General features: G+C 40.3%; 1 protein-coding gene across 1 annotated transcript in view; it reads left to right on the top strand.

The window, feature by feature from the left end:
* The first annotated feature begins 12,993 nt into the window (after nucleotides 1–12,993).
* Nucleotides 12,994–17,321, top strand: part of OTOP3 (otopetrin 3) — a 6,768-nt gene continuing 2,440 nt past the window's right edge. The window contains exons 1-4 of the mRNA XM_015815054.1: nucleotides 12,994–13,369; nucleotides 13,697–13,833; nucleotides 14,478–14,536; nucleotides 16,140–16,258. Coding sequence (XP_015670540.1) covers nucleotides 12,994–13,369; nucleotides 13,697–13,833; nucleotides 14,478–14,536; nucleotides 16,140–16,258 — 691 coding nt within the window. The remainder of the gene's footprint in view (nucleotides 13,370–13,696; nucleotides 13,834–14,477; nucleotides 14,537–16,139; nucleotides 16,259–17,321) is intronic.

Here is a 17,321-nt window from a genome sequence, read left to right as displayed (position 1 = left end):
TTTAAATTAATAGCCCACCTTAGCCGGTCACAGGCACAGAGATGGGATGTGCAGTGAAGAAGGAAGGGGTGGTTGATAATGCACCAGCCTTGACAAATACTACAATGGACTGTCAATAAGTCACATTCCACCCCTCATGGCTGCCACATTCAGAAGCAGGCTGCAGACAGCGGGGAAACTGGAATGGAGGAGGGAGAATGGTGAGCCCTTCCCCAAGGACTAACATCAGTCAAAACAATGGCCATATGAAACTCCTTCTTAACAGAAGCAGTAAAGATCTTACCATGCACCTAGTGGTGACTGAACCAGGAACACATAGTGGCAGAGCCCAGGCCTCTCTCCCAGTTTCAGTGGAATTTTGTGCAGCACAAGATTGTGTTTGGAAACCTGTCCGTAGAAGAAACCCACATGAAAACCTCAAAATGCTTTGGAAAGTGTCAGAAGAGTGCATGGGCAGAGATCTCTGGGGAAGCCAGGTGTCTGGCCCAAACCAAAACCGCAATTCCCAACAACTGCAGGGGAGAAGATTGTGCCCACCACAACCTAATAGATGCTGGCAGATCTTACTCCTAGTGGTAATGACCGTATTACCAACTACATCACCAATGAAGCGTGTTGTGGCAAATACTGTATCAGGAGGACAGGGGAAAGGCCTCTTCAAAATTGAATGGAAAAGATATCTTTATGCTGCCTCAATTGTAAGTGGGGGATGAGACAAAGCCAACATCAGGAGGGTGTGGCATGGAAACTGTTACCAGGTATCTTTACGCTAAACTTATGGGGATGTGAGGAAGAGCTATGCCTTTAAATTCACGCATGAACACCAATGTCAGCGTAAGGTGTGATGCCAAGGCGGTTCAGCTGGCTCAGACAGCAAGTAATGAGTCTGGGTGGGGTAATGACAGGGCATTCAAGAAAAAGCAGGCAGGACTAAGCAGGCTCAAGGGAAATCATAGGGTAGGGAGACCGGACAGATAGAATAGCACAAGAGAAGAAGAAAGAAGACAGGCCATCTGGAAAATACAGGGAAGGAATCAATAAGGACTTTCAAATAAGCAGCTGCTTCCATGTGACCTTCAAATCCAAGGCAACACAAGCAATTAATTTTTATTGGCCAAACTGAGTGGCAGACAAAGGAGAAAGGGGAAGTTTCAAACACTTTACAGCAGGGCCCCCCAACCTTTTGGGCACCAGGGACTGGTTCCATGGAGAGAGGTTTTTCTGCGGACTGGAGGGGGCCTAGTTTCATGTGCTGCCTTCATCCCACAGATGGGGCTTCACTTATTTGCACTGCCCAGTTTCTGGCATGCTTCGGCCCGGTGCTGGTCCACGGACCAGAGCTTGGGGACCCCTGCTTTACAGTATTAGTATCCCTAATCCAAAGAAGCACATTCTTAAGATATGTTTTCTGCAGAATGAAGACAGCCAAATCTACACAGCACTACCAAAAATTCCTGGGTGGGGAGGGACACAGAAAAAAAGAGAGAAAAGATGGGGCAGCTGTACATTTCTTACATTTGATATTCCCAGCCTAAGGAAGGACCCCAGTACTTATGTACAGTATGTGGAAATATCAGCCAGACATTTTAAAGGAAAAGTGACTTGAATCTGTTCATTCGTGAGACAAAAGCCATAAAACTTACATGGTCAGGGCCTAACTGTGCTGTGGTTAAGTGCCAAAGGGGGAGGCAACCTTAGGGCTCCTTCTCACAGCTGAATCAATGTGCATTTCTACAGCCAGCAGAAAAGACTAATACCTCAGGACCAACATTTACTATGCCTTAGCAACAAGGCAAAGGAATGGTATCATCTTTGCTGGTTTAAAGGCAGGAGACTTTCAGGTCAATGATGGGTCAGTTCTGAGGCTCCATTCTCCTCCCATCCACATCAGCTGGTGACAGGAAAACAACCACAAATCACTCTTCATAATGTCTGGCAGGATGAGTTGGGGAGGGCATACAAATCAGCCTTGACTCTTGGCAACTGTCTGGAGAGTCCCTGCAATTTTCTTGGCAAGGTTTTTCAGAAATGGTTTTCCATGACCTGCTTTCTAAGGTGGGGGGAGGGAAGGAGGGAGGGAGCGAGGGAGAGAGAGAGAGAGAGTCTGGTCCAAGGTTACCCAACTGGCTTTGTGCCTAGAGTGGGACCAAAAGGCATGCTCTTCTGGTTTCCAACCTGGTGCCTTAACCACCACACCAAACTGGCAGGATGGGGTTGATGGAATCCAGACAGTCCTTATTTTCAGTCAACACTTCAATCAACGGTCCCTTTGAAATATTTTCTGATGTTATTTTTCTCACAGGACTTTAAATTTCTCAGAAGAAAATGCTGGGCAGAAACATCAACAGAAGTCAGGTGTCCAGTCTCTCTCACAGCCCAGATCTAACTGGCTATGGATACATCTGCAGCAGTCTAAAGTGGCTAACAAGAGCTGGGCAGATTGCTATCCTTGATTGGGTCATCAATCACATCATTAATGAAGCATGCTAGATCATGTCCATTGCAAAAATTCTATTAGGAGGACCTTCAGTTGTGGAGGAGGTGAAGGCACATTGTTGAAGATAAAATAGTTATCAAGGCATGCTCACAGTTAGGGAAACATGAGGAAGAGGTCTGAGTTTTAGTCATTCTGAGTATATCTTGATGCAGCAAAGGGCATTTGGTACACCTTGAAGAACTAAAAGAATGGCTCTTTTAAACACTTGCACTATTTCTAGGGAACCCCAAATCTTGGAATGCACCTACCTGCACTAAAGCTGAATCATAGTTCTGAAATAATTTCCTACTTAACAGAAAATCTTGAAGTTGTCTTAAAGATACTATCATACAAATGTTCTATCAGGTGCCGGAAACATGAAAGTCAACCCAAATTTTCACCTGCTCTGTTAGATGCCTCTTGATCAGCCATCTGTGCTTCTTTGATTATTTGAAATAAGATCGGCCTCATTTCCTGATACTAATTTTCAGTTCCTTGTCAGCACAGTAGAAAACACAAAATGTTTTCCTCATATCCTGCTAGCATGACAGCGTCTCATGGACATAAAGTAGCACAGAAAGATGCTTTCTAGCTGACTTAGACAGATAGAAATGCTCAGAAGACTACACCTTAATGTAGAGGTGAAACCCCAAAGTCACCAAAATATATCCCTGTTTAATCTCTGTCAAGAGTAATATCAGGGCAGATAGAAAGGCTAAGTGGCAGCATCTTATTTACAAGAAGGTGGTTTAGCATAATCTTTGTATTAGCTCTAGCAATTAATCCATGGAGGAGTCCTCTATATTTATGTAATTGATTAACATTAAAAGAGCTATCAAGTTGCAAGCATCACTTTTTGTAGCCCATGCCATTCTAACACATCAGTCAAACCCGTTTCTCTAAAAACTGGTGCCTAGCTATAGTCATTCTGACTGAGCAAAAGGAACCGAGAATGAGTCAGCAAGTGTTGCTGATCTTCTAAGCATGATCAGCAAATTGTATGGTGTTCTGTCAGTACTAGAAAGTGTTAAAATAAATTGAACATCTAGCTGACAATCAAGGGAGATTTAGGGCATATCAAGGCAGTTTAATAAATCAATGCTTTGTTTTCTATCATTGATAGAAATACGTATCATTGATAGAAAAGATGTATTTCTAAACTCTAAAGGATGCTTTGTGCAGTCTTTATTGATAGGCAGGCAATTTATTCTGAGGAATACATTTTGGGAGATTCAGTCAAGGTAAAAGGAAATACTCTTCATGCAATCCCTTTTATGCAGCATGTAGTAATGCCCATCAATTTAAGCCAACTTTAGAAGGGGGAAAGATTATTTTATGGAGGACAAGGATATTAATTGCTGATGATCATGATAGGTTCAACAGTAACAATTGCTGAAGAGCATGGGTGGAATAGTTGGCAGGATTTACCTCAGGTTGCACCAACCTATCTCAGATTTATTTTTTATGAGCAGAACATTCAAAACTGCCATTACCTGAAATGCCCAATCATAATTAAATTTCTTTTTTTTTTACTCTAGCAAGACATCATCCTTGGTCCAGGAGTTGCAGTCAGCTCTGACTCCCTTATTAAAGTTAAAAGTTTCCCTATTAGCCGTGTCTGAATCTAGGCGCACGGGGATCATCTCCACTTCTTGGCCAAGGGAACCAGCATTGTCCGAAGACAATTTAGATGGTCATGTGGCCAGCATGGCTATACACCAAAGGTGCATGGAACACTTATACCTTCCCATGAAGTGATACCTATTTATCTACTTGCCTTTGCATGCTTTCAAACTGCTAGGTGGGCAGGACCTGGGGCAAGTAACGGGAGCTCTCTCCATTGCGCAGAGCTCAGTCTCAGGCTGTCAGCTCTCCAACTGACAAGCTCAATGTCTTTAACCACTGACCCCTCGTCCCCCCCTCTATTAGTGACTCCTAAATTCCCTCTGACTACATAGCCGAGAACAGTTGGTTCCACCTATGTGTCTTCTCATCACTATTCTGCCTCCTTGCAGTTGAAGAAAAGTAAAAATAAACAAATAAACAAAACAGAGCGCTGCTCTGCCACAGAGAAATCTTTTGAGTTCTATTGGCATCAGTAGGATTAATGTATATTCAGTTTGCAAGCAAGAAGGCAGGGACTCAGCCCTTTTCTCTCTGGATATGCCTTTTATGATTTTGCACAATCAGTGTAGTAATTGTCCTTGTAGCAATTATGATCTGTTCAGTAAAACTACATTTTTTCATTATCTTGCTTCCTCTTATCACCACACACCTTATGTTCACCACCTTATTTGTCCTTGCAGCTGGTACAACTGGATGATTTATCACGTTCTCACATTCTTTCCCAGGAATATCTTGTGAGATATGAGAAAATCAGGCAATCCAGCACATATAGCAATACATAGATCAAAATGGCTTCACTTAAACATAAGATGGTTTCCTTCACAAATTCTTTTACTCTTGTGACCTTTGCTCAAGTCAGGTGTGTTGGAGGACCAAAGGATATAAGTATATAAAGAAGAGTCCCCGATTAATTGCCATGCTTTGGGCAACTTCCTGTTCACTTACCTTTTTATTGACATTTAACCTATTGATTAGCACGTTGAGAAATCCAGTTATATTCTCAGGTGGGGGCATGCAAGCAAAGATATTCCTCCAAAGGTAGCTAATCAGCAGGAGGAAACGATGATGATTGGCAAGGTTAATGCTCTTTCAATCACTATGGCCAATTTCTGTAAGAGGATTGCCTCATGCTGAAACTGGAAAAAAAAACTAGCTGATTCATTTCCACTTTTCCTTCCTTGGCGGAATCCGGGCAACATGATAAAAGCCAAAATGACTGGATTTAATCTGAGGCATAGCCAAGCTTTGCACCTAATATGTTCCTAATCCCAGTCTGACATTATAGGAGGACAGTCGTATTAGTCTTTGGTGGCAAGAATGTAGTAGTCTCAACAGTGCTTTTTTTCCCCAAAAAAAGGCAACCGGACTGTTTTCTTCCTTGAAGAAGAACAAAACACTTTGTTCTTAACATCCAAGAAGATTCATCTAGGAATCTGGTAGCATCTTTTCCAATTATGAAATTTTATCAAATGATGCAAGGCTGTACAGTCTCTGTCGGAACACTGTCATTCCAAGGGGACTTTTACTTGGAGATTTAAGAATTCACTGCTTTCACTTTGATATATCTGTATGGGAAATAGGGAGGGGGGAATGGGCCATCACGGCCATATGGATGAACTTCTTTCTGGCCAGTTTCGGCCTGGTACCAAGGTTGTGGTGCCAAGAAGACAACTTGTTATCACCTTCTTGTCTCAGAGTTCCCATAATACCTTCATGCCAGCAGATTGGCTCCTGATGGACTGGGGCATTGGGGTGGGGTTTGAACAAGGGGAAATTAGCCTAATGATTCATGTGGGAACTTCAGATTCCGCCTGGCTTCTCGGCAATCACTTTCTCTCAGTAAAAGTTCTTTTTGAAATAACACTTGTTTCAAGAGTCATGCTTTCCTGAGAAGATAGCTGAGGCAGGACCTTGCACAAGGCATAGAGCCAGCTTTCAGATATCTACATCTACCTCCCACTAAGACTGGTTGCTGTCTTTCAACAAACAAAAACATGTATTCTTCCCACATTTATTATGCCTAACTCTGTAACAGCCAGATGAACATGCTGATATTAGCACTCTACGGGGGCATATAGATGACCCATCCAAAAATAGCTGAACCAAAATCTTGAACTGGTAATAGACTGGAAGATGGAAGCAAAATCAAAATTAAATTTTGACACAGTAGAGGAGCTAATCTGGTCTGTGGTTTGTCTATTTAAGGTGGAGAGATCAGCCCTCTTCTTCTCTTCTCAGAAGAATTGGCTTCATGGGCTGGGATTGTTCCTGACACCAGCTTTGTCCAAGACTAATTGGCATGTGCCGAATAAGTTCCAGCACAGTGTTTCTCATCCTCAGCAACTTTTAAGATGTGTGGACTTCAATTCCCAGAATTCCCCAGTGAGCCATAAACACAGCTCTAGCATTGCTAGCTGAAGCTGCTGCATCAGCTGCCTTTTTCTTAAATGAGCCAGCAGACAAAATCATGCTTTTTTGATGTCCAGAATCGACTGGTATATTGCAGGATATGCTATCTTTGGAAGCAACTTAGAAATTGTATCTGCTAAACTATTGATTGGCTCTTGGACATAATCCTGATATTCTAAAGGGAAGTTCATACTGCATGGGTAACCCAAAAATTTGAGCAGGGAATGCTGGGAATTGTAGTTCAACATTTCTGCATTTAGCACTCAGGAGAGGCTGCTGAGATTTTTTTTTACATTTTTCATGTTCCACATTTGACATTGCTTCGCTATTAATTTGATGTTGCTGTTATTAGTGTTGTTATATACATTTCCAACCACATGTTTGGCCCTGAAATACCTCAAATGAAATGAACTTTAACTTAAACAGTATATCCCAAATTAAGTCTAGAATCTTGGTAAGCTCAGTTCTTATTTTATGCCCAGAATCACCCTCATCTGGCAATCTCCATTCTTGGTGGGACTGAGAAAACTTCCACTATTTTTATCAATCCCTCTGGGTTTGGGGTTACAGAAAATGACATGCCGGACAAATGAAATAACTGATAAAAGCAAGAAAGTAGCTGTGTAGGCCATAACAGACTTATAGTACTTTATCCAGTTTACCAAAGTGGGGCCATTTCTGGAGCCTTGGATGGCTATAAAACTGCAGCTTTGGGGCCTTTCGTCAAGAAAGCCTGCGGCTCTCTGCTCAGCATGTTCTGAGCTGTGTCCAAAGCCTGTTGACAGGAATTGACCAGGCAGGTGCAAAGGAAAGCCCTTGATTCCCATTGGTTGGGCTTTCCCAGGCTAATGAACCTCTCCGCCTAATAATTAATATAATGACAAGACTATCCCCTAAGTCAACAGAGAGAAAAAATCAATGCAAACTACACTTTCCATTGGCAACTCTGCATGCCGGTGACGACTTCTCAATTCTTCTGAGAAGAAAGAACATTTCCATCCTAGAGAAGAAATGGCATTTTAAAGGCGGAGTGGGGGGGGGAAATCCTTTTTGTTAATTCAGTTTCTCTGGAAGATTCATTTTTGATCCTTTTCCCGCAGAGACCGCAGCTAAGCCACCAGTCCTGAGGTAAGAAGAGCAAGTATAGAAATCTTGCATTTTCTGCTCTCCACCCTTTGCTGAAGGCGGGAGATCCCAAGAATATTCCATTCCTGGGACTTTAATGACAAAAAGAAAAATCCCTTGTAATGATTGTTTGGAAATATGATCTGAGGATTTCTGATCAGTATTTAGGAATCGTAAAAATCCCTCCCCACACAACACTCAAACAAACACATACTCTAGCAACTCAGGCAATTTGGGATCTCTAGTGACTCCTTCAAGAAACAATAGCTTAAAGCAACCCAACACACATGAGTGTTGTTAACAATGGAAATATACCTTAAATGGATCTGGGCCTTTGGCCAGAAGGTGTGGTTTAAAGTCTTAAACAAAAGGCTTAAAGCGGTGACCTGGATAGAGTGCCTTATTTTTTTTAATACTATTTATCTATTCCCTCAACCTTCATGGGCTCAAGGTCATGCGTATCCTCAGGCTAAGTCTAGCCAAAGGCAAAATATCATATGCAGATTGTGGTGAAACTTCAGCATCTAAAGTAACTTTGTGGCTGATATGTGTTTAAAGATGCATAGATTTGGAAATGGAGGTATCATTCATAGCTCCATACTTAAGTGAGTATGGTATCAATGGGCTATATAACGCCAAAGCTGCCTGTGCCCTTTTCTTTTTCCTTTTCTTTCCTTTTTCCTTTTTTTCCTTTTTGGTTTTTGGATTAGCTGGTTTACAATAATAACACCTCCATCTGCATGCAGTGTTAATAGTGCTGAAAAAGAAAAACTGGAAGAGCAACTGTCTATCATTGATACTTTGATGGTGCAATTTGTTGTTGGTTACTTGTTTTTGTTAGTTGTTACTCAAGGGCAAAAACCAAGCACAGAACTGCTGGAGTCTATCTTCTGCAAAATTATAACAGGGTGGCTCCAGGAGATGCCCCTTTTTCCTATATGCCCTCTTCATCCTACACTGAGCAAAATAGAGGTAGAAGGGTTTTTTAAAAGAGTGAATGTTATTTTGCATGTTTGAATGACCTGAAAGGTATGAGAAGAAAAACACGGAAGAGTTGTGATTCAGATTTCACTAGTTGTTCCTTCACTGTGGATAGTGCCAAATCTTTCCATCGTACAATAATCTTGAAGTAGTTTATTTTCCCCCCTATTTTTCTGTTACTTTTTTTCTTGTATTTTTAACTTTTTCTTTGACCCTTTGTTTTTCCTTTCCTTTTTCTTATTTTATGGATAGTGCCAAATCTTTCCATCGTACAATAATCTTGAAGTAGTTTATTTTCCCCCCTATTTTTCTATTACTTTTTTTCTTGTATTTTTAACTTTTTCTTTGACCCTTTGTTTTTCCTTTCCTTTTTCTTATTTTTCTTATTTCTTATTTCAGATTTATCTTCCTTTAAAATATTTAATAAAATTATATTTAATAAAAGAAAAATGACACATAATGGTGGTTATTGTACACAAATTGATAAATTTGTCGGGGTTCTTTCAGAAATTTAAATGTGCAGCAACAAATTGCAAAATGTATTTTCTTTAATTTAAAAAAGAGACTAGAGAAATTTCAGCATAGCAATTGTTGACATTTATGTTGGCATTCAAAAATATCCTTTAATTATTATTATTTTTTAAAAAGCAAAGCATCTTAAACTTTTAAATACAGATATGTATCTCTGAACTTTGATTTAATGCAAAATAGAAAATTATGGACTGAGATGTCTTGGCACCAACTCTCATCCCAAGTAAAAGTGAATGAAAGATCTTGTCTGTGTGGGAGGGAGGGAGGGAGGGAGGGAGGGAGGAAGGAAGGAAGGAAGGAAGGAAGGAAGGAAGGAAGGAAGGAAGGAAGGAAGGAAGGAAAGATAAAAATCAAAGAGCTAAAAAGTCCCAAGCAAATCACATTATTGTATTAATAAATTCTGATGCAAGTACCCCTGAAAAAAGTGTCCCTCTGAAATGTGTCTGGCCTATTTAATAATTATTTTTCTTTGCTGGCATTTAAGACTCTTTTCTGTTCCTTATTTTTTTCATTTGCTAAGATTTATGTTATGCTAGTACAGCAATGCATCAACTCTCAATTCTGGTAACCTGCAAATCATTTACCAGAGGGTGCTTTTCCATTTGTTGCCCCAGCCCTAATCCTCTTCTGCATTTGCTTTCAGGCTTCAGTGACTTAGGCTGCAATGGCATACCCCTTTTCCCCAGAAGCAAGCTCCCCATAGAATCCAGTGGCATTTACATCAGAGGAGGCCTCTAGCAGATTGCAAGGATAGGCTGCAATGCCCTGGACAGAGTTGTTGTCTGAATACATGTTACATAGAATGTTCAGGGCTTTCAGAAGGCGGATCAAAGTATTATTATCATTTAGTGGTTTTTGTTCTGTTACAACCACTTAGCAAAGAAAGCAGAAAGCAAATGAAAAGTTTGGAATGAAAAAGAGAGAACCTAAAAATGGTGGGAAATGGTTAAGGAGAAGTGCTAAGGCAAAATAGCCTGAAAGGGAGAGGCAACACCGGATGGCTGGATATTTATTACCACTTTACTTTATTGAGAAACAATACAACAATGTTTTTTCACTGCCGCTTGTAACTGTCTTTCCAAATATGCTGGTACGACTTGCAACAGAATGACCATGAATGCTGCATTTGTATAGGTACTTTCCAATCTGGTAATGGTAAAAAGATAAAATGTAAATTCCCCTACAATTGGGAATGGCCTGATGTGAAGAAGGATTAAAAGAATAGGGTATGTTTAGCCTTTAAAAAAGGCTAAGGGGAGACACAATAGTAGACTTCCAATATTTGAAGGGCTGTCCCAGAGAAGAAGGTGTGGATTTATTCTTCGTAGTGTTGAGGGTAGAACAGAGAGAGATCCAAAATTGAAAGAATGAAGAATTTCATGACAGTAAGAGCCGTGAAGAAGTGGAACAGTCTGTCTTCTCAATTCATGGAGGTTTTCAAGCAAGGATGGATATAACCATTTATTTATTTATTTATTTATTTATTAATTTAATTTATACCCCGCCCTTCTCCTCATGGGACTCAGGGCGGCTAACAGCCTCATAAAAACTACAATACAAATACAATAATTAAAAGCCGAATTAAAAAGAAATATTTAAACAGGCCGATCATTAAAATTGTCCTTAAAAATCCCCTAAAAAACCCCGCTAAAATTCNGAGTATATCTAGCACAGAGCCAGTTGAACTGCTTTGCAACTTTCATTTGATTCCCATGTTTTATTACACTGCAGAAGTGCAACACAACACATTCTCATTCTCAAACCTCCAAATGAACACAGCAGTCCAAAGAAGTTGGGGGCACCTTCTATTCCAACATACTTGAGCAGGACCAGCATGAGGAAGAATTCACAACTCTGATTTAACACAATCTTCTTTGCTTCTCCAAACTTGCTTATATTATATTGTTATTTATTGAAAGACGTTAATCTTGTACTTGAGAATATTTTTATGGAACAGAAATGTTTTGATGTTTAAGCAAAACAACAGAGGAACAGAGAAAACTAATACTTTGGCAAATGCATTAGACAGAGATAAAAGTTCTATAATTTTATAATCCTCTGAGTTTAGCTGTTATTTTTTTTAATTTACATTGTAATAAGTTATTGTAAATCATTGAGAATATGATTGAAAAGTTACATAAAATACTTAAAAAGTCAGTAGTATAGCCCACATGGGAAATGAAAACCTCCAAACCCTTTTTCTCTTCAATAGATTGAGTTCAGGTATTATGCTAATTAATGGACTATTTTTTTCATGATTCCTTGATCCACAAGCAAAATAGAATCAAAAGTCATAATTCATATTGTCTGGGTTCGTACACTGTGTTCATCTGTAACGTGCAATTTATTTGTGTGCAATAAATATTTAGCTTCTGTGATCCATAGTTCAACCTGAGCTATATATATATTCTCCACTATTGGTATTAAATCATAGTTTGTGCTTAATATCATGTAGAAAGTCACCTGCTGCAACTTATTTAAAAACTATGGTTATAACAAATGGTTTAATAATGTTTGAATTCAGCCTATCAAACTTCGACTGAGAAAGATCTCAGATACTCAACTTTTTGCAAAGTCAAACCTTCCATAATTGGACAAGCAGATGAGGCTGGTAGCAACTTTTTTTCTTCAAGTAAAGACACATACCGGTCATAGCCTGAGGTGATTATGAAATGATTGATTTTGTACACATTTCAAGCATTCTTACTGTTTCTTCACACATATGAGTAATTCAAGTTTTTGTTCCTGGGGGAAGCTTTTTGATCTCAATGACCATGACAGTGATCTCCTAATCCTATCTCAGTATGGGCACTTTAGGAAATTTGCAAACAGGTTTTGGACTCTTCAGGTTCATACTTCTTTCTACAAAATATCAGCTTACTAGGAAACAAATTAGTGGTGTTGCTCCACAACTTGACATGTTAGAGTGCTGTCTACCACTTCAGCTTACCTGTATCTCTTTTCTAGACAGGTGGGCATAGAACTCTAAGCAGAGCTCTAAGCTTCACCTGCCTATCATGTCAATTTTCTCTACGAATGTTTCCAGAGAATTAATTGGTCTCCCAAGAATTCTTGGGATTTTACATCACTTCCAATTAACCAGTCTTTATAATTCCTTCCCATCCCCACCCTTCCAATTCCAGTTCAAGACAGTCAGTGATCAATCAATGTTGTTTCAACCACTTCAACCTTATTATTCCCTCTTGGTTTGCATCTATAACACACATCTCTTCCCCATCTTAAAAAAATATTAGAATGTTTGTGTTCTCCATGTTTGCATTCTTCCTTTCTAGTTCAAACTGCTATTGAAAGGCACCTGTTTTGTATCCGGCCTTTTTTATGTAAAAATGTTTTGGTAGAATAATTAGGACCTGGAAGGCAGAACTGTCTCCTCTAATGAGACAACGTCGGAGACCACATGAAATGATTCAAACGATTCACATTGATTCAATGCTGCTTCTGCAGCAAACAATACAGCTTCAGACAGAAATGATCCTCACTTGAGGATGGATCAGGATATTATTACCAGAAATTATTGAAATGTTCAGCATGTATTTATTTATTTGATCTAGCTAGCCAACCATGCAGACACAATGACATTTTTTTAATGAGAGACCTTGGCACCTATTTGTTTTAATTAAACAAACTTACATATGCCCCATCTCCCCAAAAATTGGTGGCACGAGGAACCTCATCACTATCAAGGGAGGTCTACAGATGCCATGTTGGGTATTCAGGATCTACATCTAAGTCTTCAGTAAATCTCAACTTTGTTTAGTACCATAGATAAAGAATTCCAGAAGCAGTAACTTTATCAAGCAATTGTCATGGACAGGAAAGAGATAATGGGGGAGGAACACCAACTTCAAGAAGCTGGAGATGAATCGTTGACTACACAGCCAGAGTCCTGGAAGATCCATTATGAGAAGTCGTGGCTCCACCAACATTGCTCATCATTGTTACCCCGTGACAAGCAGGCCCGGAAGACTGGGCAGCTCTTCTCTGGACTTCTAGCCATGAATGTAGTGTTTCTTGGCAGTGCATTCATATGTAGCATGATTTTCAACAAAGTAGCCATTACATTGAGAGATGTCTGGATTTTCCTGTCCATCCTCAAGATCCTATCCTTGAGCTGGATAGCATATTACTTACTGTTCACTAGAAGGAAACCATATGCCATCTTGTATCAGGATGCCCATGCAGGGGCTATTTGGATTAGAGGTCAGTATTGCTGCCATATATCTTTCTCACAATACTGTAACTGATTATTTGTAACATTAAGGCAGAAGCGAGCAACCTTTTTCAACCAAAGTTACACCTTATAGTTTCCAAACACTACTGGAAATATATCTGGTGACACAGAAACATCACCCAGCGTACAGACCACACATTCGGCACCTTTTGTATAGATACTGTAGACTCTGGCAAAACTGAAAAATTATTTGCTTTATTTGATCTGCTTTTCACTTTCTAAATATGCCCTTTGTGCATGTGATATTGATAAATGTAACTGGTTTGTTGTTAACGAACTTTTGTATGTCCATACAGGGTCTTTAATATTGTTTGGAGCATGCAGTGTTGCCTTGCACAGTTTCCGAATTGGGTATGACATTATCTACATTCAGAGCGAATCGCAAATGGAAATCTTGTTCCCATCCATAGAAATACTCTTCATCTGCATTCAGGTAATAGACCTGCTTTACTACAGGTTCCTAAATAGAGTGTATAGAAAGGATAACCGTTGGGGGAAAGGCATTTGCTCCTAACTCAGAAGACTAACTCAGAGATTAACTGAGCCTGATAGCTACTATGTGTATACAGCATATGCTAGCATTGCCAGTAAATGGCTTCAGGGGAGATTGCAATGCCTTCATTTACGCGTCCAGGGCATCTTTACAAAGAAGGAAAAGGGCAGCCCCCCCCCCCAGGTGTTGCTCCCTTATCCTTTTGCCTCCTGTTACTCCAAGATGCTCAATAGACATGGAGAAAATGAGATGTCGGGATTATTCTATCTGGAGATGAAGGATATAAAGCATATTTCTTATTAGCCAGGGTAACCAGTGCAACTCATGGTATGTGGTTGTAGCTCTGGTCCCATAAGCTCTAAACAAGCATCTCTGGAGAACAAATGGAGAACATGAGAAGTATCTCATCGCTTAAGCCGTGGCTATAGCATACTGAGAAATAGCTTTTCGTCTCTGCAATACTGTTTTTTCTTGACCAAAAATGCAAGACATTGAACCCTTTCCCTTACAAACTACTGTACACGTTGTTGCATTGATGGGTTTCCATGCTTCACACCTACGTTTACTCTCTGCTTTGCTTTCAGACTTACTTTATATGGTGTCATGCAAAAGACTGTACACAGGTTCAGCACAACCTCACCAGGTAGGGAAATAGAAGCAGCAAAGCATAGACAGCTTTTGAGCAGATGGGAGCAATATCTTGTATGTACTGCCTTTCAAAATTTCTTCCATAACACGAAGTCTTAAGTCTTTATATTCTTTCCAATGCAACAAAACATTGGAAAGACATTATGTAAAGGGATCCAGGGACTCTGTCATCTGAATTTGAAAACTGAATAGTTTGGAACCAATTTTTCCATGAGGGAGAAATGATGAAAGAAAAACTGAGTATGGAAATGGGCCAGATCAGGCCAGGGACTACGGAGAAAAAAAAATCCAGGAAAAAAAATCCCCCATCATTATCTGCTCCATTCTAAGACCTCTTCCCTTACTTTTTTTTCTCTGCCTTGTGATCCAGAGTGAAACTGCTCTTGCGGGGTGGCAAAGAATTCCACAAACCTGGCACACACAAACACACACCATTTGTTCTTATGATGATTATCTATAGCAGGGCTTTTCAACCAGTGGTACGGGTACCACCTGTGGTACATTGGCACCTGGCAGGTGGTACGCGACCATCCTAGAAAAGTGGTAGTGGGGGAGAGGAATGAGCTGAACCGGTGGCAGCACCGCACAAGCCTGAGCAAGAGATGGCTGGAGATGCAGGGCTGTCAGGGCTCAGCGGAAGTGCCAGGATCAGTGTTACTTTCCAGCTGATTGGCGCTACTTCGGGGCTGTCAGGGCTCAGTGGAAGCGCCAGGATCAGCGCCAGGCTCCAGCTGGAGCTTGGCGCTGATCCTGGTGCTTCTGCTGAGCCCTGAAGAAGCACCAATCAGCTGGAAAGCAGTACTGATCCTGGCACTTCTGCTAAGCCCAGAAGAAGCGCCGATCAGCTGAAATGTTGCAGCATCTCCAGGGTCTTGTGAATTACATTCAGATGCTTGGCAACTGATTCATATTTATGACGGTCACAGTGTCCCAGGGTCATGTGAAGTGACCAAAACCTGCTGCAACCACCCAGCAGACGGGGGGAATAAAAACCAAACACCCCCCACCCCAGCCCCACTACCAATCCTCAACAGAAATGCTCACAACAATGAAAACCTCGAACAGGAGGAAGAGCGCCACCAGGTGGGCAGGCAGGAGTCTTGCTCGGCAGTGGCTTGGGGAGCACTTTTTTCAGTGCCATTGTAACTTCGAACAGTCACTAAGCGAACTGTTGTAAGTCGAGGACTACCTGTACTTTATCACTTTTTTCCTTTTTTGGGGGGGGATCATCAAGTTCTTGACACCTTGCTAGGCGACAGGTGGTACTCGGATGTTGCCATATCTTAAAAGTGGTACAATGGGTGAACAGGTTGAAAAGCCCTGATCTATAGCTCTCAGGATTGTCTCCATATTGAAAGGCAATCTTCTGGAGTGGGATGGTATTTTAGGTAAAACTGTATTCTCATTCTAACTCAGTTCCTTAATTCTTGTGTAGCTGTCATTTGGAAGTCTCTAATTCAGCTACTGATATGCTGATTTTCATACTGCACAAGGTGTTCTGGAAGAAGAGAATATTCTATAAATCAGTGTAATACAACTTGTTTCATAAAGATCAATGGAGAAGATTATTTTAAAAGTGTGTTTTCCTTCTTTGGCAGATGTGGGCTAATGCTGACCTTGTCCACTAACCTCCTGTTATGGTTTTTAGCAGTGACCAATGATACAGTTCACAGACAAATTGAATCAGAATGTAACCAGTCTCTACAAAGATATAAAGGCAAGGGTCATTTTCTGTTATAAATTAATTCCAATGAATTTGACATTTTCTTCCCATATGTATCTAGAGCAAAGAATTCCATCCCACGTATTTCAAAAACTGTCTTTATATTTCATGTTAAGTCACAACATATGTTGATTTTGGCATAAGGGGTTGTTTCTGTGGTTTATAAATCCTGGTCTTTGCCTTAATCTTTGCCACACCAAGATTAAGCAGGCACTCTGTCTGTCTGTCTGTCTGTCTGTCTGTGTGTCAGAGAGAGAGAGAGAGAGAGAGAGAGAGAGAGAGAGACAGACAGACAGACAGACAGACAGACAGACAGACAGACAGACAGACAGACAGACAGACAGAGACAGACAGACAGACAGACAGACAGACAGACAGACAGAGACTAATCAGCAAGATGGAAGATGAAGAATTGGAATACAAGTTCCACCTCTTTTGAACATGTGTGCAATGTGAGCACACATTCAAATGGGGTGGGCATTGCATGGCAGTGCTCCAGCCATCCCCTTGCCATTTTACATGCACACTTAATGGATGCTGCATAACAAATCCAGCCATTAGTACATAGGAAAGAAATAATCTAAAGCTTCCTAATACTAATTCAAATTGGTAGCATGATAAACCAATTGATTACTTGGTGTATGCTGGATCTTCAAGTTCAGCATTTCACTACTCAACAGATTTAAACAAAATTCATAATCATTTTTTTTAAATAAATTTTTTTTAATTTTTATAATTAAACAATAAGTAATATGATGCATTTGTATACACAAACAGAAAAAACAATCCAACTCAATACATTATCGGAAACGCTCGGCAGTCCCCGCCTTGCCTCCGCCCACATCCACTTTCCTTTCCTTCCTGCCTCTAGCCCACAACCTCTCCTCCTTCCTGGAATAAACGCTGGAAGTGAGACTTTATTATGGAAATGGAAGAAATTAGTTTATTATATGTTTGTAAAGAACTGATAGTTTTTTGGGTTTTTTTTTGAAAGATGAAAAAAATTAAGATTGGGATTTTATTTTATTTTTCCAGCTGTGAAGCAGGAAGTATTGAT

Source organism: Protobothrops mucrosquamatus, unplaced genomic scaffold (genome assembly GCF_001527695.2).
Source record: "Protobothrops mucrosquamatus isolate PMUCROS unplaced genomic scaffold, P.Mucros_1.0 scaffold305, whole genome shotgun sequence".
NCBI classification, from domain to species: domain Eukaryota; kingdom Metazoa; phylum Chordata; class Lepidosauria; order Squamata; family Viperidae; genus Protobothrops; species Protobothrops mucrosquamatus.
Note: the sequence above shows the minus strand (reverse complement) of the source record. Positions and strands in the feature narration are given on the sequence as shown.